The following is a 25,226-nucleotide window of genomic DNA, read 5'->3' as shown; positions in this document are numbered from 1 at the left end:
GACTCGCGCGTAGTTCTGGACGCTGCAATGCAATGGCACCCAAGTATCTCTACTCCGGACTCGCACGTCCCTCGCGCGTTTTATGGGCGAGTCGAGAGTCCCGCTCATTGCAAGCGTTTTACGCGCGAGTTAGGAAACGCGCGTACGCATCTGGACGCGATATATACAGTAGCTCTTGTATCTCGGGTACGCGCGTAAAACGCGCGAGTCGCTCACTCGCGCATAAAACGCCTCATCTGGACAGGCTCTTATATAGCACCCAAGTATCTCGACTCGCGCGTTTTATGGGCGAGTCGAGAGTCCCGCTCATTGCACGCGTTTAACGCACGAGTAAGAAAACGCGCGTAGGCATCTGGACGCGATATATGTACAGTAGCTCTAGTATCTCGGGTACGCGCGTAAAACGCGCGAGTCGCTCACTCGCGCATAAAACGCCTTATCTGGACAGGCTCTTATATAGCACCCAAGTATCTCGACTCGCGCGTTTTATGGGCGAGTCGAGAGTCCCGCTCATTGCACGCGTTTAACGCACGAGTAAGAAAACGCGCGTAGGCATCTGGACGCGATATATGTACAGTAGCTCTAGTATCTCGGGTACGCGCGTAAAACGCGCGAGTCGCTCATTCGCGCATAAAACGCCTCATCTGGACAGGCTCTTATAAAGCACCCAAGTATCTCGACTCGCGCGTTTTATGGGCGAGTCGAGAGTCCCGCTCATTGCACGCGTTTAACGCACGAGTAAGAAAACGCGCGTAGGCATCTGGACGCGATATATGTACAGTAGCTCTAGTATCTCGGGTACGCGCGTAAAACGCCTCATCTGGACAGGCTCTAAGTATGGAATTTCTTGATTCGGTTGCCGCGCTCAAAGCCCGCGATTTAGATATGCAATAGCTTAAAAGCACAGTATTTGGTATTTAGGTCTTTTTGGCGGGGCGAGGAGTGTGCGGGGCGCGTGCTCATACGCTATTGGTAGATCAGTGATCATACGGGGCGGTATTGGTAGCTTGGTTACACGTTTTTGGTAAAAATTTACCATACCATTGCCTTGCAGCCTGGGCCGTTGCACTGAAAAAATGTATGAATGAATTATGAATGAATGAAATTATATTCAAGTATATCTACATAATTATATTACACCTACAAAACCCTGATAGTAGATATATTTTATTTAAAAAAACTTACGGAAGCATAACATGAGTTGGCTGTACACTGAAAAGATATATATTTAAATGTTTAAAAAAACATTATAATTATATGACTTACAATACATCTACGATCTTGTACGGATATTAATAAGCAGCAAAACAGCAGTCTTACCCCCGAAACTGAGAAACTGATACGATTTTCATTTAAGAGTCTGATTAGTTCCAAATTGAGCCGCAGCACGATCGTGCGCTAGTATAGCTGTCCGTAGCATTGACTTTTATAAGTGGACGCGGCATAATGGTCTCTACCAAATCAAAATACTGTGGCCGGTCCGCCATTTTATGTGCCGGTTCTCCGAGGTACATAAACTGTCAAAGTGTCGTATTATAGGGATGTCGAAATTGAAAGAAGATATCGATATATCGATTCATCGATATTTGAAAAAATATCAATATCGGTCTCGATATATAGCGAAAAAATATCGATATATCGGTCAAATTTTTCGACCAATTTGCTTTTTTTTTTAATTAATTTATAGTCCGTCAAAAAAGTGAAGAAATTTAAAAAAGTTTTCCCTGGATCGGTACGTTTATATTTTTACTAAAATTTATGTTATTTTACCGATGGCTTGACTTCGTATGTGCTAATTTAGTTAATAATTAGACAATAAATAGAATAGAAGACAATAAATAGATAGAATATAACATGGCTTGATTTTCGATATACATAGATATCAACATAGAAATTAGTAGATTTGTGGTTAGTGATGTACTTTTTTATCGAATTTAAAAAATATAAGGTGAAGAATCTGATCATTTATTTAAAAGATTTTAAACTTAAAAATGAATCTTCCCGGCGGATCGGTCTCGGGATGAACTTGGACAAGACGAAAGTCATGTTCAACGAACATGTTCTCCCGAGACCGGTTGCAGTTAACGGTGTCTTTCTCGAAGTCGTAACGGAATATGTCTATTTGGGGCACATACTGCAGGTAGGTAGACATAACTTCGAGAGAGAAACCGATAGGAGGATACAGTTGGGTTGGGCAGCATTCAGGAAGCTAAGCCACATTCTCACGTCGCATATTCCGCAGAGCTTGAAGACGAAAGTCTTCGATCAATGCGTGCTTCCCGTTATGACCTACGGGGCGGAAACCTGGCCTTTTACAGCAGGGCTAGCTCGTAAGTTTTCCGTCGCTCAGCGTGCTATGGAACGCGCTATGCTCGGAGTTTCTTTGGCGGATAAGCTTCGAAATGAAACAATTCGTCAAAGAACTAAAGTCACCGACATAGTGCAGAGAATCAGTACGCTGAAGTGGAACTGGGCTGGTCACGTAGCTCGAAGAACAGACGATCGCTGGAGTAAACTTACTCTGGAATGGAGACCAAGGCTGGGAAATCGGGGTGTAGGTCGACCTCCAACTAGGTGGGACGACGATCTCCGCTTAGTTGCAGGCCCATGTTGGATGCGAGTAGCAGGAGATCGGTCATCTTGGCGTTCATTGAGAGAGGCCTCACTTATAACATCTTACTTATCGACAAATATCAACCGAGTGTCCCATCACTATAGACCGCCATGTTTAGTTCTTGGCAATATGGCGCCGGCCACACTTTTTTGTAGTTATGTCGCTTCCATCTTTTTCCTTATTCATTGGTCCGTAGTGGGACAAGCCGTTGAGATCGAATTAGTTCCAAATTGAGCCGCAGCACGATCATGCGCTAGTATAGCTGTCAGGAGTGGGAAAATATATATATATTGGAATCTCGGAATCGGCTCCAACGATTTTCATGAAATTTAGTATATAGGGGGTTTCGGGGGCGATAAATCGATCTAGCTAGGAATCATTACCTATCAGAAAATGTTTTTTTATTCGTGTTTCATCGATAATCGATAAACTGAAAAATATGACTCTTCCTGACATCTATTGGCGAATAATAATACTATTATGTGAGCAACTAATTGTTTTAACGACCAGCAGATGGCGTTATTAAGTAACACGAAGTCAATGAGTGTTTGCTACACTATATATAGTCATCCAGGTACTTTAATAATAATGTCGGAAGTAGCAAAAGCTCTGAGATCGAACTGATCGATTCTCGGTTCAATTCTGATTATCTGTCGGGTATTCTGGTATATTATTATGTCAAATAAACGTCATCGGAGTTTTGGCAAATCAGAACGCGTTTGAAAAGTCAAACCAAAGAGTTTCATTAAAAAAATCTGTCTTTTTTTTAAATCAAAACTGCATCGAAACCACATCGAAGCTGTAACGTTGGATTGCAGAATAGGGGTAGGCCTACATTTTTAAATATTTTTACGGCAAAACAATTTTAAATACCGAATCGAAATGGAACAAACTCAAATTGATGATTTTCGTTCTGTTTGTGAAGCAACATCAATCGAGTTAATATAGCTACGATATTAAAAAAATAAACGGCGAATCATGAGAGAAGCTGATGTTGTAGGGTTCAGTATAAATTATATTGATTAATGATACTCGATGTTGTCTGCAAACTTTTTGCATCAAAACTATGCTATAATAATAATGATAATATATCCCTTCCCGGTACCTCCGGTAGCCGTTGATTCAAACAGCTAGCCCTTTGACTGAGCAACTCCATTCAATTACACGGCTAGCTTTTTAATTGAATATTTAGCTCGTTCAAAACGTTCTACACTACTGCTGATTCAAAAGCCGCCGTTTGATTGAATTAGGTCAGCGCTTACCACCACGGCGCTAGGTGCGTTTTGTTTACAATATGGCGTCAACTAACCGGTGTTTTGTGGTTGTATTAAAAGATATTTTTCGTAAATATACGTTACAAGTATTATTAAAGAGACAGAAATTATGGGGTCACATAAGAATGAATCAAAACTAATATTCGAGAAGTAATTACGGGATTATGAAATGCATCACCAAGGTATTTATTGCAATTATGTTCAAAATGAGTTAGAATAAAATTAATCTGCTTATTATCATTATGCTTGTGTAATAATAGCACTAAACTAATGGCTACCTTAGTTAATTTACCAGTTGGTTAAGTCTAGCTGTAGTGTTGAACGTTGCAGTCAACGAGTCGGCTAATCGATTTATAGCCGTGTGATTGAATGGCGTTTTTCAGTCAAAGGGCTAGCTGTTTGATTGAATGGCTTTTATAACCAGTCGCCTGCGACATGTACATATACATTACGCACACTAGAACACACTAGATCATTTTGCCGTAAAAACTTATACCAAAAAACCCCTGCTACGCACTCGGGTAATAAACAAGCAACTTTTCAACTTCACAGACAGACACGGAACCCCAAAATCAGGGTTCAGGAGGATGATGGATGAGGGCTGCTTAACATTAAGTGAGGCTTCCAGTGTTTGATGAACACGGGAAGAATTTTAGTGAAACGTTTTTTGCGGTACTTTGGTTTTATAAACGATGTTCTTACTAATATTGTAAGTGCGAAAGTGATTATTTTTGTCTTAAATGCGGTGCGCTGCGTCAGCGTTGCGTCGACGCAGCGCTGCCGTTGCGTTTTTACATACAAATGACCAAGGTGTTCACACGGCGCGCTGAGTCGTCGCAACGCACACATGACGGACAGCAGCCCCCGAGACGCGCTTCGTCTTGGGGGCTGCTGTCCGTCAAGTGGTGTTGACGTTACTGCTTCGCAATAACGCTGAGATGACGCAGCGCCCACGTGGCCGGCTATGCGTCAAACGGCAGCGCTGCGTCGACGCAACGCTGACGCAACTGGGTGGCTCTGACACACAGACAGACAGACATACAGACAGGCATCACAAACTTATTTTAATATAAAAACAATAAAAATAACTTACCCCTGCTGCACAAGTATCGCCGCTGCACTGTTTAAAAAAATTGAAATTATCTAAATTCGAAGCACAAAAAATAGCATCCTTCACGTGCTCTACTTTTTATCTGTACCAAATAACATAAAAATTGCTCCAATTATTAGTGAGATAAGCCCTTTCAAATAATTTCCCCAATTTTGTCCACATTTTCCTCTATTTCTTCGCTCCTATTAGTCTTAGCGAGATAAAATATAGCCTATAGCCTTCCTCGATAAATGGAATATCTAACACTGAAAGAATTTTTCAAATCGGACCAGTAGTTCCTGAGATTAACGCGCTCAAACAAACAAACTAACAAACTCTTCCACTTTATAATTAAGATATTAGATAGTAAAGATAATAATATTATGGTATGGATATAGATTATTCAAAGACCCTTTTAAGAATTAAGTATGTATCAAGTGAATATAATCGAAATGGACGCCCTTTGATCATGAGATCAATTTGATATGAATCAAAGCTATAATAATAATTAGGTACGTGTGTCAAATGATCACAAGTAACCACAGAGGGGGAAGCACGAACAATCTATACTAATATTATAAATGCGAAATTGTGTCTGTCTATTACTTCTTCAAACCACTGAACCGATTTTGCTGATATTTGGTATGGAGATTGAGTCCCGGGGTAGGACATAGGATACTTTTTATCCCGGAAAAATGTATGGTTTCCGCGCGATTCTTGGCGATTTTCATCTAGCAAATAAAGAATCGCATAATTGTTGACTAAAATAGACATAATAATATTTAACCGGTTATCAATAGTAATAAAGTAGGCAACAGATAGCCTAGATCTAACCTAGCTCAAAACAGGTTAACAAAACAGTTTATGTATGTTAAACGAAGGTAAACTACTCAGCATTATAATAATTATCTGAATATTTTTCAAATAAATGTAAGAAATTCGTTTTATATATAGTAAAGTATACAGAACTAGTTATCGCAAGCAACTCCGTTGCGCCAAGCCTATGTCCTTTCCCAAGACTCAATGTATCTCTGTCAGTCTGAATTACCTCCTGGGTATTATCTACGTAGTATCTAGATCTGCCTAGGAGTCAACTTCCGGATAGTACAAAATATATATTTCTTGTGAATTGTGAATTGTGATACGTGTCAATTGTCATCTTATAAATTAATTAAGAAACTTACTCCCGTTTCACAAGATGGTAGGTCACACTGAAAAAAAACAGCTATAAAATAATACGCAGATAAATTCGTCCATTTCAATTTGGTCGCTGGTAAACATTTGTGTATTAACCCACAAAAAAGTTTGGTGTTGAGTTAAGAATGCAGTTTTGTTCTAAATGATTTAAATAACGTGACTGCATTCATAACTCTATACGTATTTTTCGTGGGCTAACACACAAATGCTTAAGAGGAGTCCACACCGCCCTTTTATCCATACAAACGATGTCCCCTATTTCCTCCCTGGATAATGCTAGTAGAGTTATAATTTTTTTCCTGAATATCTACGGCCACTACTACAATGTCCCTATGTTTTCTTTTTTTTCATAATTTAATTATTAAATAAGATATGAACGTTCGAAAACCCAAAAAAATGGCCAGATTTTCCGCTGTGTTCAAACATCCAGAAAACAGATTTGGCTAGATTATACAAAAAAAATAAAACATAGGAACACAGCTCAATCCTTTTTTAATATTTAATGAAAAAGTACTTAAATCGGTAAAGTTTTGGAGAAGGAATCAGGGGACAACGAATCGTGGATTTTCTGGATTTTCTGCAGTTGTCTCTATCGCGTTCTGCGGTATAGGCTTGAGGTAAGGGAGACAGCTATAGATATTACATGTACTTTTTTTTCATTTCTCTAGCCCCTGGTGTATCCTCTTAACAGCGATTGCATAGCTATTATCGCGAGCTCTGAGCGCGGCGACCAATTATTTGTAGGTTCAAAATTCAAATAGATAAATATTGGTTCAAAAGTAATTCCGTTTCCAAGTGAAACTAAATATTTGCTTAGCCAATATTATTTTAAAGTAAAGCTAACAGCAGTAGTTAAATGGACGATTTTTTTCTCTGTACTATGAAAAAAAAGCAACAAGTAAACAATAATATTACTGTCCTAATTAAAACGTCATGCATCTAAGTACATAATTATTATTATTAATATCCTGATTTTGGCCAATGTTTAGACATTTAGGCTTAATATTTAAAATATTAAGATCCTGCATTATTAAAATATACAAATACTATTGATTAATTTATTATATTTCAATTATGTAAACTTCTAAGATTAATGAACTTACCCTTGCCTGACACCCATCTATGTCGCACTGGAAGAAACAATATTGTACCATCGAGGAAATTGATTCCTAGGCAGTTGACAGCCCTACATCATTTGGTCGGATCATGTCAATTCAATCTGACTGGGTTTGACGTAACGCGACCAAACTACGTAGGTCCCCTACTAGGTCCCCCATCTACCTAGGAATTAATTTCTCTGAATATACATCTGCATAATCTTTCTACATACGTAAATCAGCCGTGTTTTAGGAATGAAGAGATACCAATACAGAAACTAAAATGGGCTACTGCATTGTTTTGATTGCTGCATCCAAAAGTGCCACGTTAGTTTCTACAATTTCTCTTGTTCAAAAAAGTACTGCTCATCAACTAATGTCTAAAATTTAACATGAGTTGCCATCTATAGACTATAGGTAATATTATAAATATGCAAAAGTTTAATTCAGTTTGTCTATTACCGCTTCATGCTTGAACGGCTGAACCGGTTTAAATGATTAATTGACTATAAACACCTGTTGCTCCACCATTCCACTTCTCTTTGGTCTCCTTAGCTCGTGCGCCAACCAGTCCATTGGTGTTACTTTAGACCAGTCGATAGCAGGAGTGATGGCAGCTGAAAAAAAGGGGTTACACTCTAGCAGTGCCGACAGAAATGAAAACGAAAGAGGCATCTCTTCTAGGCTATTATAGAAAGAGAAAGGGATATTACTTCCTCTCCTATACCGCGCCAGGTAGATTAAACACATTGAAACCAGTGACGGATTAACTCTTAATCAAATTAAGCAATTGCCTAGGCTTCTGAGGGGGCACCAGAGAAATAAAAAAAATCCGTCCTTAGAGCACCACTCTTACGTCACCAATAACCACACCAAAAAACTTTCTAGGAAAAAAAACTGTTTTTAGGCGGTAAAGGTTTAAAGACCGATTTTAGTTGACATACGGAGAGGGGGCATGGATGGCTTAGGGCATCAAGTAGCTTAATCCGTCACTAATTCAAACACAGTATGTACTATCAGAGAAATAGATTATTAAGAGTAAAGGGCGAGATGGCAGGGCTACGTAATATAGTCGGGTTAACTTTAGTCCAGGTGACAGATCGCGATTCGCGACTATCATTGACTTGACATTTTCTATCTAACCACCATGTACTCGTTCACTGCTGGATATAGGCCTCTCTCAATGAACGCCAAGAGATTCTAACTCCTGACACGCGCAGTGCCACTGCAACTGAACGGAGGTCCTCGTCCGAACCAGGCGGCGTTAGGGGGGGTGACGCTAGGCCACCGTCCAGGGTGGCGGACAAAACAAGGCAAACAAAATGGGGCGCCCAAGGCAAACGAAATGGGGCGCCGCGGGTGCCCCTTTGTTTAGCACTACCAGCACCCTGGGCGCCGAAAAAATCTCGCCAGGGCTCTGATAATGCTAAAACCGGCACTGCGGGGCTAAAATGGTCGCTTTGAAGAATCATGATATGAATCATAATATTATGATTCATGTTTCCAAAATCGCAAAATGCAACTCTGCTTGCAATTCATTTCTGTATTTTTGTACTGATTTGACATTTGTCAGTTTGACAGTTTTGACAATTCATTTGCTGAATTGATTGAGAGGAATTGCTAAATGTGACCATTAGCCCCGCTGGTCCCAACTCACATTGTTTTTTTTTTAAATATCTATGGACGCTTCACACCACGACAGTCTGGCCCCGTGGTAAGTACCTGAGGACTAGTGTTACGGGTACCAGACAACGGAAATATATTTAATACTTTTATACTTTACATATATATTTAAGATTTTTATTATATTATGATACACATATTAATTAATACACATCCATGACCCAGGAACATTGAAAACTTTTTGTTCCGTCGGCGGGATTCGAACCCGCGACCCCCGGCTTGAGCTACCAACTGAGCCACAGAGGTCGTCAAAGTTATTTGAACGACAAGGATTTTACATAACTCGACCAAATAATGTAGGTCCGCCATTTGCGTATAAATACTCTAATAAGATGGTACAATCATATTAGTGTGTTGGAAATTATAAAATGACCCTTACAACGTTGCCATAAGGTCTTATCAAAGGCAAAATAACATTAAACGTACACATTTATTAGAATTTCAGCCGTTACCTGACTTGTTGGTGGGCGGCGTACTCTGAAATTAATTAAAAGTTTCACTTAGGACGTTATTCTTTTAGTTTTTTGCTGACACTCGTAAATAAAACAGTTCATTTTGAGATTTCTTATTTCAACAAGGCTAGTACTTTGTCTATAAAGGGCCTGTTTCATTTGTATTTGACAGATTCTGGTGGATAGCCTATCCGGCACTCTTATCAGGAAGTGGTGCAACAGGCCCTAAATATTTTAAGGGCCTGTTTTACCACTTCCTGATAAGAGTGCCGGATAGGCTATCCACAACTTTTTTGACATATTCTCCAAACTCCATCTGTCAAGTTAAGTGGTGGATAGCCTAACCAGCACCTATCAGAAAGTGGTGAAACAGGCCCTAATTCTACTAATATTGTAAAATATTTACATGGTAGAGCCATTCTTCGGCACGAATGGGCCGGCTCGACCGGAGAAATACCACGGGCTTACAGAACACCGGCGTGAAACAGCGCTTGCGCTGTGTTTCGCCGAGTGAGTGAGTTTACCGGAGGCCCAATTCCCAACCATTCCCTTCCCTATTCCCTTTCTTACCTCCCCTACCCTGTAATCATATTCCCTCTTAAAAGGCCGGCAACGCTCCTGCAGCTCTTCTGATGTTGCGTGTGTCCATTGGCGACGATAGTTGTTTTCCATCAGGTGACCCATTTGCTCGTTTGCCCCCTTATTTCATTTTAAAAAATGCGAAAGTGTGTCTGTCTGTCCGTCTGTCTGTCTGTTACCTGTTCACGACCAAGCCGCTGAACCGATTTTGCTTTTTGTTTATTTATCTAAAATCCATTATGGTGGTTCTATTTTCAATGTAGGTACATGATATTATATTTTAACTAGATGACGCCCGCAACTCCGTTGCGCCAAAACTCGTTTATCGCGCGGGAACCGTACATTTTTCCGCGACAAAAAGTATACTATGTCCTACCCCGGGACTCAAGGTATCTCCATGCCAAATTTCAGCAAAATTGGTTGAGCGGTTTGGGCGTGAAGAGGTAACAGACAGACAGACAGACAGACACACTTTCGCATTTATAATATTAGTATGGATGTTAATAACTCACCAATTCTAAACTGTCCGTAGCATAGTCAGCTATTGGTACATAGACGGTACCCTACAAAATAAAATATTATGTTCAGTAGTATAAAAATATTTTAACTATTCGGTCTGATTGATAATATTATCATAAAATTAAATACGAAAGTTTGAAGTTTTTAGACTAGAATAGACATACTTTGAGTCCACAAGTGATTGAAGGAGACTGAATCAAGAAATTCCGTAACGAAAATAAACCTAACTCTATCTAACTTTGTTTCAATTCGGCAGACTTCGGTACGGTGTTTGTGTGGGGTTACTAGAGGCTAGACGTATGCGTGAAGACTAGCTGCAAACTGCAACAGCTCTACCGCGGCAGTCCCCGAGTGCCTACCACACGTAGTTTTATATGTATAATTTGCTATCAAATAAAACATTAAAGTGCTCCCAAAGTGATAACGTGCATAAAAATTTTCGTCATTGTTCGGCAACGATCGTTTTTCCCGAGCGTCGGAAGACGATGCCACAAAACTTTTTATTGCGCATGTCCAAATCATGTCATGCCATGGCAACGCCAACCGTTTACGACTTGACCGTAACCAAATTGCAACTTATTGGTGGCGTTGCCATGGTATGACATGATTCGCACATGTGCATTAAAAGGTTTAGTGGCGCATGCGCCAAAAATAGAGATAATTGACAGACCGGCGACAGCCACCGAGTACCGACTACCGACTATAATAATATGATATTTACTTCTATTTCGTCGAACAAGGTGCAAAATGCAAAAGCATTGTTTGGGGCTCTTACCGTGATTACGACAATTAGCGAAGATTTTTAATTTGGGAGTACTGTACGCGTCTTTTGAGTTTTAACGCTGACATAATATAATACTTACATTGACGATATGCTGACGATTCTTCCCAGTTTTTGGATCCTGAGTACAATATAATCATTTTAAATTTCACCTCCCAAAAAAATAAAATGCAATATGTTGTAAAAAAATCTTAATCCCCTTTTTGTGATTTGTATAATGTTTATATCCTCTTTCACCAAAGACTCTCACAGATCGGTGAAAGAAGTAATTTGGACGTTTCCCCAACCCCCAAACCAAAAGAGTGTGGGGGTTTGGGAAACATCCAGATTGATCCTTTGCGTAGCTTTAAATCTTATTTAAATATAACTAGATGACGCCCGCAACTCCGCTTCACCAAAATTCATTTATCACGCGGGAACCTATCCTATCAGTACGGGAGCCCTTGAATATTTTTATAACTATCAAGCTAGTTTTTTGTGAGTAGGTTCATTTTGATAAGACGAACAACATTTTTATCTGCAAAAAATCTTGAAAGTGGCAGCTAACAGAGATAGAAAGGGCTCCTGTACTATATTATGTCCTTTCCCGGGACTCTAAGTATCGTTTTAGCGATGATATACCAAATTTCAGCAAAATTGAAATTGACGACCTCTGTGGCTCAGTGGTGAGCGCGTCGGTAGCTCAAGCCGGGGGTCGCGGGTTCGAATCCCGCCGACGGAACTAATATTTTTCAAAGTTCCCGGGTCTGGATGTGTATTAAATATGTGTATGATATAATAAAAATCTTAAATATATGTATAGTATAAAAGTATTAAATATATTTCCGTTGTCTGGTACCTGTAACACAAGTCCTTTAGGTACTTAGCACGGGGCCAGACTGACGTGGTGTGAAGCGTCCATAGATATTATATTATTATTATTATTATTAATTATTTCAACAGTTTGGGCGTGACAGGCAGACAGACTCCAATTTACAATATTAGTATGGATCCATAAAACTTACCGTAACTCGGGCTAGTCCATCTCTAGTTTCAGTCTGAAATAAAATTCTGGAATCTGGTTATCTCATTCAGAACGCCATTTTGAAATTGTTTAATCTTATTAAATACTTTTTTACCTTTATATGAGTTCAAAGAGATAAAGAAGCACTCTCACGAGTAAAATTTGTTTATAGTTAGTTACAAAGTTTTAAAATACTCTTTTTGAACGTTTAGTATACAATGATGCTCACCACCACTTATAATATTAGTATTTACTTATGTTCTAACGGTCGTATGAATAAAAACTTAGCGAAGGTTTACAACAGCTTTATAAGCCTGTTGTAAAATTTAATATGAATAAAGGTTCTCTAACAGTGCTCTAACACCTTTTTAAGGTGACAGCTGTCAAAAAATAGCGCGCCTGTTTTAAACCTATTTTAAGAACATTTTAAGCATATTCGATATGAATAAACGTTTGCTAACAGTTGTTTAGGCGCGAAACGTCAAATAGGAGTTCGCAAACTTTAGTGAAGCCTCGGACCTACTTTAAGACCATTTTAAGAGACTGAAAATGGACGCAATATCGAGTATTATCGCGATTTCTGACATTATTGCAATTTCAAGAATCAGTAAGGGTCTCTACAGACGGACCGCATTTGAACTGCAATCCAACCGCAAATTGCAGTTCAAGTGCAGTTTAAATCCAGTTGACACGATTACGGGTCTACACAGACGGATCGCGTTTCAACTGCAATCCAACCGCAAATTGCAGTTCAAGTGCAGTTTGAATGCAGTTGACACGATTACAATTCGACTGCAATAGAACTGCAAACCATACAGTTTACACGACTGCACGCCAACTGCAACTGAACTGCAATCCGACTGCGCGTTTAGTTTGCAGTTCTATTGCAGTCGTGTCAACTGCATTCAAACTGCACTTGAACTGCAATTTGCGGTTGGATTGCAGTTGAAATGCGGTCCATCTGTGTAGACCTTACAATAGAACTGCAAACCAAACGCGCAGTCGGATTGCAGTTCAGTTGCAGACTTGCAGTTGGCGTGCAGTCGTGTGAACTGCATACTGACTGCATCTAAACTGCACCATCCTACCCGCCCGCACGGTCCGCTCTCCAGCAGTGCAGTTTGGATGCAGTCGGTATGCAGTTCACACGACTGCACGCCAACTGCAAATGAACTGCAATCCAACTGCGCGTTTGGTTTGCAGTTCTATTGCAGTCGTGTCAACTGCATTCAAACTGCACTTGAACTGCAATTTGCGGTTGGATTGCAGTTGAAATGCGGTCCGTCTGTATAGACCCTTAGATACATTGTGTCAAATGCACTAATTGTAGGCCTCAAAAGTAAAACAGAATAAAATAGTATATTTAGTTATCTTCTCCTTCTTTTCATTATTATTCTTCTTCTTTTATTATGGCGGCCTTAGTGAGTTGCCAATGTCAAAGTCTACTTTGCTCTATGATTTATAAAATCCATAAAGTACATTTATTTTTTCTTTACTCTTTATTTTTGACACATTGAATACAATTTTTAATCTGTGGAATACAATAAATTGACACACTGCCAACATTACCAAAAAAAATTCTTATAAAACGTCATCTAAAGGTATTTTACTTAGCGAAGGCTTAGCAAGCGTTTATTCATATGGAGTGTTATAAGACGGTTTTTAACTTTAGTGAACATTTTAGTTAGAAAGCTGTTAAAACGTTCACTAAGATTTTTTTATTCATACCACCGTAAGTCTATATATATAAAACTCAAAGGTGACTGACTGACATGGTGATCTATCAACGCACAGCCCAAACCACTGGACCGATCGGGCTGAAATTTGGCATGCAGGTAGATGTTATGATTTAGGTATCCGCTAAGAAAGGATTTTGATCAATTCCACCTCCAAGGGGTTAAAATAGGGGATGAAAGTTTGTATATAATAATACTTCTTAACGCGAGCAAAGCCGCGGGCTAAAGCTCGTAAGTATATATTACTAGCTGTCCCGGCAAACGTTGTTTTGCTATATAAATAATGTTGGTACGAAAAATAGATTTTGGCCGATTCTCAGACCTACTCAATATGCTCACAAAATTTCATGAGAATCGGTCAAGCCGTTTCGGAGGAGTACGGGAACGAACATTGTGACACGAGAATTTTAAATAAGTACTTATAAGATTATATTATTATACTTACAGAGTTGATAGGCACCCAGCGGATAGGTGATTCGTAGTCATCCTGAAAATAAATTTTCTTAGGAGATAGTCAGGAAACATATATATTCCCCCCCCCCCCCCCCCCCCCCACTCCAACCGGCGCGGCATTGAAAGCCGTGCAACGTCTAACGTCGTTTCAGTTCAGCACGGTGTTTGCGTGCGACTAAACGTATGCGTGTAGACAGTAGACTAGATGTTATGCATATAGGTTTACCACGGCATGCAGTCCCCGAGTGCCAAACGTGGTATTTTCCTTGTTCATCCCTCTCTCTCTCTCTCTCTCTCTTTGTGTGTGTGTGTGTTGATTTTTTTTATGAAATAAGGGGGCAAACGAGCAAACGAGTCACCTGATGGAAAGCAACTTCCATCGCCCATGGACGCTTGCAGCACCAGAAGACCTGCAGGTGCGTTGCCGGCCTTTTAAGAGGGAACAGGGTAATAGAGTAGGGGAGGGTAAGGTAGGGAATAGGGTAGGGGATTGGGCCTCCGGTAAACTCACTCACTCGGCGAAACATAGCGCAAGCGGTGTTTCACGCCGGTTTTCTTTGAGCCCGTGGTATTTCTCCGGTCGAGCCGGCCTATTCGTGCCGAAGCATGGCTCTCCCACGTCAATTTGTTGATGTGTGTTGATGACAAATCGAGGGTGTTTCTAGCCGTAATTCACCATAATTTCTCTAAATCCCTCTAAATTATTGCGTAATAAATGTCTTTATATCATAAAATAATCACTAAATTATTAAAACTAGAGATCGCCCAATGGTCGAAATTCGACCTTAGTTTCAACGACATTAGGACTACTACCTATATTTTGTAAAAAAATATTGAATTTATCATATTTTTTTCAATTCTTGTCTCTGGGACTCAGCTGATCTCAGACTGGCCGTGCAAGCATTGTCTAAGAGTATCTAATATTCAATAAAAAAACTATAATCCATTTTCAATTTATCAACTTGTTGTCAACAGAATTCAACCATAAATAAAAGACTATAATTCGTATGTATAGGCTTGTCACTCAAAAATCTGTCATTTTTCCTAGTGTGTGTGTTGTAGTGTGTGTAATGTTTTATTTGTTAAAAAAATGTATGATAAAAGCATAATTTCAAAATAATATTAGCTCGATGCACTCCTTTACCGTATAAACTATAACTGTGCAAAATTTCGTTCACCTACGTTTCCCAATTTTTCGTCAAAAGGGATACAAAAAATGAAAAACTTAAAGTAGAAACTCCTCCACCTTCATATAATGCACATTGCACAGCCAATCTGTCTGAGTCATATAGTTTTATCGTTCATAAACGTTAGGTCATAAACCAGAGTAAATCGAGAACTGCACACCCCTGGGATACCTAGGATATAGGTTTAATGTTTAACTCTAGACTTTAAGGTCTCTTCTCACGTATGGTAGCGTACGAAAATAATATAAGAATTTGTTTCGTATTTCTATGGATTATTTATCTTATATCTTTAAACGAGCAATTCTTGTATAAGTATATATATAAAATAAACAAAAACCTAAACAATACTATTTTGTATTTGTACTATTTTGTATATAATTTCATGAAAATCGTTGGAGCCGATTCCGAGATTCTAATTATATATATATATATATATATATATATATATATATATATATATATATAAATATATATATATATATATATGTATATATATATATATATTTATATACATATATATATATATATATATATATATATATATATATATATATATATATATATATATATATATATATATATATATATATATATATATACATATATATATATATATATATTTATATATATATATATATATATATATATATATATATATATATATATATATTGTACTATTTTGTATATAATTTCATGAAAATCGTATATAATATATATATATATATATATATATAATCGTAATATATATATATATATATATATATATATATATATATATTTAAATCGCCGAAGACTTGTTGCGTCTTTTCAAAGTCGAACCCTATGGCGTCTACCATTCCCAATGACTTTTTAATTGTTATTCGTGCGAATATAGTTACATTGCTGTCATGTGAATTCTATTGTCGACGAGAAATTTTGTTTACGTACGAAAATTAGATATTCAATTTGAAATAATTCTCGCTGGTTTTTTGCTTCCGTTCTCGATGGAAATCATGTGACACATTGTATATTTTTGTATTCGTTCCATGCATTTAATCGTTTTTCCTACATCCATTTAAATGTATGGTTATATTGATACCGTATATTGTACTATATTAATTCCATGCATTCTACTAATTAAATGACTCCTTACTATATTTGAGATTATATCGGTACCGTATATTATTTTTTTATGTACGCCATAAACTGTTGAGTTTGTTGCTTCCTCCTAACCTTATATGTTATATCGATACATACATAGGTACCTATATAATAAGATCCCAATAAATTCATTGCGTGATGTGGTCTCTGTCTACCCCAATGAGGGACAGGAGTGACGATATGTATGTATAAATAGAGAATCATCCCTCTTTATGAAGTCGATTAAAATGAAATACTTATTTCTATAACTTGGAGTACATAACAGACATTAAAAACAAGTTATCCCTATATTACATAGATTAATTAAATTTTAAATTATAATTAGGTAAGTCCGCTAGGCTAACTAAAAAATATTAAGAATAATTATGATAGATATGATCATTTTATTTCTGTGAGCGTGTTTCTTCTGAACTTAAGTATGAACACAAAATAAAACAATTGTTTCGGTAGTAGGTATTTTTAAGTTTTATTGTTTAAAATCAAGTAGGTACAATAATAAACCCATAGTCATAATAATCAAAGTGTCGGACAGATCAAATACACCGAAATAGGAACATAAAAGTAATTTAAGAAATTAACAATTTTAAGAACGACCAGTTGAGAGAGTAATTTACTGTGACATTGACTATAGTTAACTTGTGTATGTAAGCAATACTAGTTTTCAATCGTGGCTCTGCCCACGTGACAAGTTGATAAAATTTAACAAATTGAAATTCGTTATTAGCCGTTTAGGCGTTAAAAAAATAAAACAAAAATGCTTAGAAAAATATTAACCTGAAGAATCACATATCAGACATACCTATCAGTACAAAGTTTAAAAAAAAGGCCCTTTAGGCGTCGAAAAGAAAAATAAAAACGTTTAAAAAATTATTAACGTACCTATCAAAAATAAGATAAAACAGTCCAAAATCTCAAAAAATTACACAACTACACAAAAATTACACAACAATATATATACTTTGTTTGTAAATTTAAATTATGGTTATTATCTATAATAGTACCTATTATTTCTGTTTATTTGTTTTGTACAAAAAGAGGACGGTATTTGATTATAATACAAGTTCACAATAATAATAATTTTTTTCGTAAGTAGTTGGTTAACGCGCGCGCGTAAGCAAACACGACGCGACGTTGCGTTCTGTGCTGTGATAGTCATAGTCAATCATGGTTGTCGTGATTGATGTAGATCGTTTCGATCGTTTTTTGTATTGTTTATTGTATCTTCTTCTTCCTAGTCGTATCCTCATGGCTGAGGGACGTGACCACCAAAATTTGCTTTTTGGGATAGGGCTCTCCACTTGTCTCTATTTTTGGCCTGATGAAATGCCTCCTGGAACGTGCAGTCAGCAGCCTTGACAATCGCGTCTGTCCATCGTGTAGCCACTCTGCCTCTGCCTCTTTTCCCCTCTAATTGCCCAGCTAGTATGAGACTCTCAAGATTATTAGGCTCCCGGCGGGCTATGTGGCCAAAAAAGGCAAGTGATCGTTGTAGACAAAGCGTGGACAGGTGGGTGGTAATTTTGAGTTGCTGAAGTATAGACGTGTTGGTCCGGTGTGCGGTCCAAGGGATGCCGAGCATTTTACGCCAGTACCACATTTCAAAAGCGTCAATCTTAGCTCGAGTACGTGCTTTTAGTGTCCATGTCTCGGAGGCATATAAAAATATTGAAAAGATTAGGGAACGCATTAGTGTTATTTTTGTGCTACGATAGATGTTCTTATTCTTCCATATCTTTTCTAAGCGCCCAACCGCAGATTTAGCCATCTGAGCCCGTCGGACAACCTCCCTCTCGCAGTTACCATTGTTGCTAATCAACGATCCCAGGTAGACAAACTCCTCTACGGGTTGGAGATCTTGTAGTAAGGATGTCTTTTGTATTTGGTTCAGCTTATCGACGTACATCAGTTTGGTTTTATTGCGATTGATTTGGAGGCCAAAGTCTCGACTAATCTTTTCGAGCCGCGCTAGAAGTTCAGCAAGTTTCACTTCGCAAGTACTTATAAGCGTGGTGTCGTCAGCGAACCTTAGGTTGTTGAGAAGGTATCCGTTAATTTTAATACCATCCTCCCAATCTTCCAACACTCGACGCATTATATATTCGCCTACGAGGTTGAACAGCTGTGGAGAGAGGATGCAACCCTGTCTGACACCACGCTCTGTAGCAAACGGCTCTGACAGATCATTGTCTAATAACAGATAGATGTTTTGTACCAAAAATATGAGATGATCGGGGACGCCCAACTCTCTCATCACCTCCAGCATTTTGGACCAGACGATGCAGTCAAAGGCCTTAGCGTAATTTACAAAACAGAGTACTATTGGGACATTGAATTCTCTGCTCTTTTCTATCAGCTGACGGATGTTTAGGATTTGTTCTCGGGTACCCCTGCCCTTTACGAATCCCGCCTGCTCTTTGGATATCTGTCTAGTTATATAGTGTGCCAATCTGTTGTTTATAACATGGAGAAGAATCTTACTGGCGTGTGAAATTAGTGAGATGGTCCGATAATTTCCACACTTTTTAGTCGACCCTTTCTTATGTAGTGGTATCACGAGAGATTCTGTCCAATCGTCTGGCCACTGTCCTGTTCTCCATACTTTAAGACATATTGAATGCATTACTCTGATTCCACACTTACCCAAGCTCTTAAGCACTTGTGCCTGTATACCATCTCCACCGCAAGCTTTTGTTTTGAGCTTATTTATAGCTGCTTCTACTTCATGGAGAACGATGTCGGGTTCTTTATCTGTAAAATCTAATCTAGTGTCAGGTTCATCAGCGTCATATTTGTACAGGTCTTGGCAGTAGTTCCTCCATCTTGTCATCACTTGGTTCTTGTCTAAAATCAGGTTACCCTTTTCATCTTCTATGTTCCAAGATTTTGATTTTCGTTCAAGTGTGAGAATTTTTACCTTTTGGAACATGTCTCTTGGATGTAGGGTATCAGAGTGTGTTTGTATATCTCTACATATAGAATTGATATATGCATTCTTGTCATGTCTACAGAGACGCTGTACTAGTGAGTCAAGTTCAGAGTATCGCTGTTGTTCTTCCTTTGAACGAATTCCTCCAGTCTTTAGAGCCTTTCTTTGTGCGATTGCCTCCCAAGTGGTCATCCACTCAGATCTAGGGTGTTTTACTTTCCGTCCATTTGTGATTGTTCTAGTTGTCTCTTCTAATGCGGCCTTAAGCTGATTCCATGATGTATTGGCTGAGTCAAATGGGCAATACGTTTCACTGTCCAGTCGAGTTTGTAGTGTGTCCTCAAAAGCTTTCGCTTCTTGTGTTAGAAGAATATTTTTGGATGGTGGAGGCTTTGAAACTACTTTGAGGCGGACTCTGTATTGAGCTATTAACAGCTGATGGTCGCTGCCACAATCTGCACCCGGAAAAGTCTTTGAGAGAGTTACGCACAACTTCCATCTGCTGCTGATTAATATGAAGTCAATCTGATTTTTATGACCTGTTGGCGATCGCCATGTCCATAAGCGTCTTGGATGTTGTTTATATGCCGTGTTAGTTACGAATAGTCCTTTTTCAATGCAAAACTCTAACAACATCTCACCTCGACTGTGGCGGGCTCCTAAGCCGTATTCCCCAATAATTTTCTTTAGGTGTTGATCATTATCAGTGTGCCCTATCTTAGCATTAAAGTCTCCCAGGATGATAGTACATTCCTTCTTTGGTAACGCTTTGCAGGTTAATTCTAGCTCGTGGTAAAATTCCTCCATCTCTTCTTCGGTGGCTGCAGTGGTCGGCGCATAGACCTGTACAAAGTTAATTGGGTGTGGATGGGCTGAAATTTTTAAGGATATAATTCTATTGTTGATGCTATTATACCCCAATACCTTGTCTCGTAGCCAGCTAGCAACTATGAAGCCCACACCACTAAAACTATTGTCTTGCCTGTCAGAGTAGATTACCATATTTCCTTCAGGTGTGATGTGGTATCCGTTATCTTTGACATGGGTCTCACTCAATCCTAGTATAGCCAGATTATAGCGCTCCATCTCCGCTTCAACAACTTCGATTTTTCCTGGCCTTAAAAGTCCACGGACATTCCAGGTTCCTATTGTTATTGCCCTTCCCTTGGGTGTTAGTTTGCTAGAGTAAGATGTTATGTTTCCAACTGCAGCCGGTAGCCAATTTCACACCAGTCGGCCCGGAACCAAGCTGGCGCCGAGCGTTAGTCGGGTCGCATGACATCATATTATCTCTGGTGGCGTTCTTAATCATGGTGGTTTTCTTGGGATTATAGTCGCGGTAGTTTCCCGTTGCTTTCCGCGCTAGACTTTTTGAGGGTATTTAGTCCTCAAGGCCACTACTGCCTACGAGTCAGGTTATCATATCCGCCGCCTGAGACTCGGCGTTGTTACTCGTTTAGCACCACCCGGGGGACACGTGTAGGGTAGTAAAAGGTAATTCCTACGGACGCGAGTAACCACCGCCCCCGTTTATTGTATCAAGTTTGATTAATTTTAAACATTGATTTGATTTGTAATCTAATTTTAATTGCCTGAAATGTAAAATCAGCGATATGCGATCAGTAGTTGGGAAAGGGTCCGGTGGCTTTAACACAGGTTATACTGTAACCTAGCTAAGCTGCCGGTTGCGATCTTAACATTCTAATATAAAAAACCATTGAAAATAAAATAATTTGCATGTTGTAATTGTCTAGATTAAGGTTTTTATGTTATCGAGCTGAATAAAAGTACATTATTATTATTATTATAAGTATGCCATCACAGTTACTATAAATCTTGTCAAGGGTGTCGATTTATGAATGAAGAAAGTCAAGATTTAAAAAAAATCTCAGAACACTGTACAGTGTACAGCCTAGCCCATGACCCGGTAACCACTTGACGTTGAGTTTCGATGCACTTGTTTGGGCTATTTTCTCATTACCGTGGCTTTCTAATAGCGAAAGAATTATTTAAATTGGTTCAGTAGTTTCGTAACTCGTAAGTTAAATAGCAATAAGCAAACGATTAAATATTTCGTCTCTACAATATTAGTAAGTAAAGATATTTAATAATACATTAGTCCCAACCCAATTCGCAGTCTAAACTCAGTCACTGATGGGCTTTTGTTTAAAATATACAATAGGTAAGTACTTATCAAAGAAAATCATATACGTAGGTATGTAGGTAGGGACATAGTAATTAATACAATCGATCCAAAATACTTTTAGACAGGTAAGTATATAAACAGTTCAACAACAAACAGGACACTGGACGTCAGGATAATGATCGTAAATTGCATATTTATTTGTAAATAAATATGCTGCACCAGAAAAATAAAGATTTATAAAGCGATTTTATGTTCTTTCGTATCGTTCATAGGTAGAACAAAATTATTTGTAATAATATTGATATTATTCTTGGTCGTTGCACCACAATTAAAACATTTTTTTTGTATTACAAAATGGGTCGACGGCCAAGGCCATTTTATTTTGTCTTTAAAATAGTTTTTAAAATCACTTCTTTAAAAAAAAAACGATCTACATCAATCACGACAACCACTGACACGACAATCTAACACTGAAAGAATTTTTCAAATCGGACCAGTAGTTCCTGAGATAAGCGCGTTCAAATAAGCCCTTTCAAATAATTTCCCTCCGTTTTTTCCACATTTTCCTCTATTTCTTCGCTTCTATTATTCTTAGCGTGATAAAATATTGCTTATAGCCTTCCTCGATAAATGGGCTATCTAACACTGAAAGAATTTTTCAAATCGGACTAGTAGTTCCTGAGATTAACGCGTTCAAACAAACAAACAACCTCTCCTGCTTTATAATATTGAAGTGTAGATAACATTTTTACTACTTTTCTTACTATTCTACTACTATTTTTCGAAAATGTGTCAAATAACTACCTAATTGTAATATCGACATTGCATCGATTCGATATATTTGTTCCTGTTTTCCTGAAATACAGTTACAGATTTAATCATTATTCTGAATGATCGTCATTATGTTTTTAGGGCTATTCAGGAAAAAGACGTTCAGGAAAATGAGGAATTCACTAAATTCGTTTATAATTAAGTATTGATATAAAGAAAATTATTAAGAACTTAGAAATGTTGCGGGCCTTTATAACTTGGTATAAAAAAAGTAGTGAAAAACAGACAAATGTTGGCACAGTCGAGAAATGTAAATGACGTCTTATTTGGAAATTTTTGTAGAACGTATTTCAAAGAGAGAGAGAGAGCATAAAACGAAGACCTCTATCCACACCAAAGCACTGCGATCAAATAAAGTGAGCCAGCAGATTTTATCGCAAAATAGGTTTCAACCCGTCACGTTGAGTATATCGGCAAGGCATTCAAAACAAACAATGCGCAGGACAATGACGCGAATTTTATGAACATTTTAAAAATATAATTTTTAGTTATTTAATGTAAGTTGATGTGTTATTTGTTGGTATCGGATTCTTCTCTTCTTTATCTTCAAATTAACATTAAATTTTTAATCCTTTCTAGCTCATTTTTTTTATAAATAATAAATTGTAAGCGGCAGTATCGAAACGACACGCAAAAATTTCATAATTTGGTACTTTTTTTTATAATAACTTTTGAAATATTAACTCTACTTTCAAATAGTTTTAGCAGCATTTTTGTAAGTTAATTAGACATTGAAATGTGTAATGTTACATCGAATTTACGAAGGCGTTGTGAACCCAACTTTGAAGACATGAATTTAGTCTCTCTCAAATATTCGCCCCACTACACAATATTTATACCACAAGCGTCATTACGTCCGCGCTGGCCGGCAAAAAATATAAACAAAAACATGCCCTTGCATGTCGCGTGCGAACTCCGCCCCCTCGCCTCTGTCACCCCCGCGTCTCCTCTGGGACGATGTCGGTTTGTGGGACGTAATTAAATCACACATTAGAATTGATAAAAACTTTATTATATACAGGAATCCACATTATCGGCGTGTTATACGTAAACAAAGTATCGAATATACGCCACCGATATACGGCGCACAGTAGCGACCTCCAAAATTCGCGCGCCAAATAGCGGAACTAAGAAATACGCCGAAAAGCACTCCGGTGACAAAACAACGTCCATGCCAATATTTCACCCAGCCATTGTACTAACCTTAACACTACTTCTGGCTGAATTTGAGAGATGGTCAATCTTGCGTCCGTATACAGGATGCAACAAGTCAGTCGGACGCAATATCATCGGTAAAAACCGCCATGTAGGACGCAATATCAACTCCGGGGTGGAAATATATATATATATATATATATATATATATATATATATATATATATATATATATATATATATATATATATATATATATATATATATATATATATATATATATATATATATATATATATTTAAATCGCCGAAGACTTGTTGCGTCTTTTCAAAGTCGAACCCTATGGCGTCTACCATTCCCAATGACTTTTTAAGTGTTATTCGTGCGAATATAGTTACATTGCTGTCATGTGAATTCTATTGTCGACGAGAAATTTTGTTTACGTACGAAAATTAGATATTCAATTTCAAATAATTCTCGCTGGTTTTTTGCTTCCGTTCTCGATGGAAATCATGTGACACATTGTATATTTTTGTATTCGTTCCATGCATTTAATCGTTTTTCCTACATCCATTTAAATGTATGGTTATATTGATACCGTATATTGTACTATATTAATTCCATGCATTCTACTAATTAAATGACTCCTTACTATATTTGAGATTATATCGGTACCGTATATTATTTTTTTATGTACGCCATAAACTGTTGAGTTTGTTGCTTCCTCCTAACCTTATATGTTATATCGATACATACATAGGTACCTATATAATAGATCCCAATAAATTCATTGCGTGATGTGGTCTCTGTCTACCCCAATGAGGGACAGGAGTGACGATATGTATGTATAAATAGAGAATCATCCCTCTTTATGAAGTCGATTAAAATGAAATACTTATTTCTATAACTTGGAGTACATAACAGACATTAAAAACAAGTTATCCCTATATTACATAGATTAAACACCTGACCGTTATTTGAAGCATAATAATTGAGATAGGCACTTCAGTTTCCGCAGATTTTACCTCGTTTTCTTTCCTGAATGTTGGTAGCTCTGTCAACCTTGGCGCCATCATCAAGCAGGTAGAGGGAGAATTCCCGCTCGACTATGATCATTGGCGTTTTGTTTTCCGCACCGCACAGTCGTGCTCAGAAGTCATTACGTATTATACCTCCTTATTATATAACTCCCAGTTATATAATTTAAGTATAAAGTGAAATAATTTCAGTGTTGTGTTTTTACCGTTTTTCAAGGTTTTGGTAATTCACGTAAGTTATATTTTTATACATTTTTTCTTTAGAAAAGATGATCATTTCATATTAATAACGATTTTATCGTTCGTATCGTTACTTTAATAACGA

The 25,226-nt window shown here is 37.9% G+C and overlaps 1 protein-coding gene and 1 long non-coding RNA gene across 5 annotated transcripts in view; one reads left to right on the top strand and one right to left on the bottom strand.

Moving 5' to 3' along the window:
* The window catches only part of LOC121737965, a 380,295-nt gene that overhangs the window by 61,173 nt on the left and 293,896 nt on the right, over positions 1-25,226 (top strand). The window lies entirely within an intron of this gene.
* LOC121737958 overlaps positions 1-25,226 on the bottom strand; it is an 88,212-nt gene that overhangs the window by 16,291 nt on the left and 46,695 nt on the right. For 2 of the 4 annotated variants that reach the window (XM_042129701.1, XM_042129704.1), the window contains 11 exons: positions 14,471-14,512; positions 12,291-12,323; positions 11,369-11,407; positions 10,499-10,549; positions 9,408-9,432; positions 7,789-7,889; positions 7,279-7,305; positions 6,163-6,189; positions 4,982-5,008; positions 1,186-1,212; positions 1,042-1,068 (listed from right to left, as the gene is read on the bottom strand). In XM_042129701.1, coding sequence (XP_041985635.1) covers positions 1,042-1,068; positions 1,186-1,212; positions 4,982-5,008; positions 6,163-6,189; positions 7,279-7,305; positions 7,789-7,889; positions 9,408-9,432; positions 10,499-10,549; positions 11,369-11,407; positions 12,291-12,323; positions 14,471-14,512 — 426 coding nt within the window. The remainder of the gene's footprint in view (positions 1-1,041; positions 1,069-1,185; positions 1,213-4,981; positions 5,009-6,162; positions 6,190-7,278; positions 7,306-7,788; positions 7,890-9,407; positions 9,433-10,498; positions 10,550-11,368; positions 11,408-12,290; positions 12,324-14,470; positions 14,513-25,226) is intronic. The other 2 variants (XM_042129703.1, XM_042129705.1) reach the window with 2 other exon arrangements.

The sequence above is a fragment of the Aricia agestis genome, chromosome 22, assembly GCF_905147365.1.
Source record: "Aricia agestis chromosome 22, ilAriAges1.1, whole genome shotgun sequence".
In the NCBI taxonomy this organism is placed as follows: Eukaryota; Metazoa; Arthropoda; class Insecta; order Lepidoptera; family Lycaenidae; genus Aricia; species Aricia agestis.
Note: the sequence above shows the minus strand (reverse complement) of the source record. Positions and strands in the feature narration are given on the sequence as shown.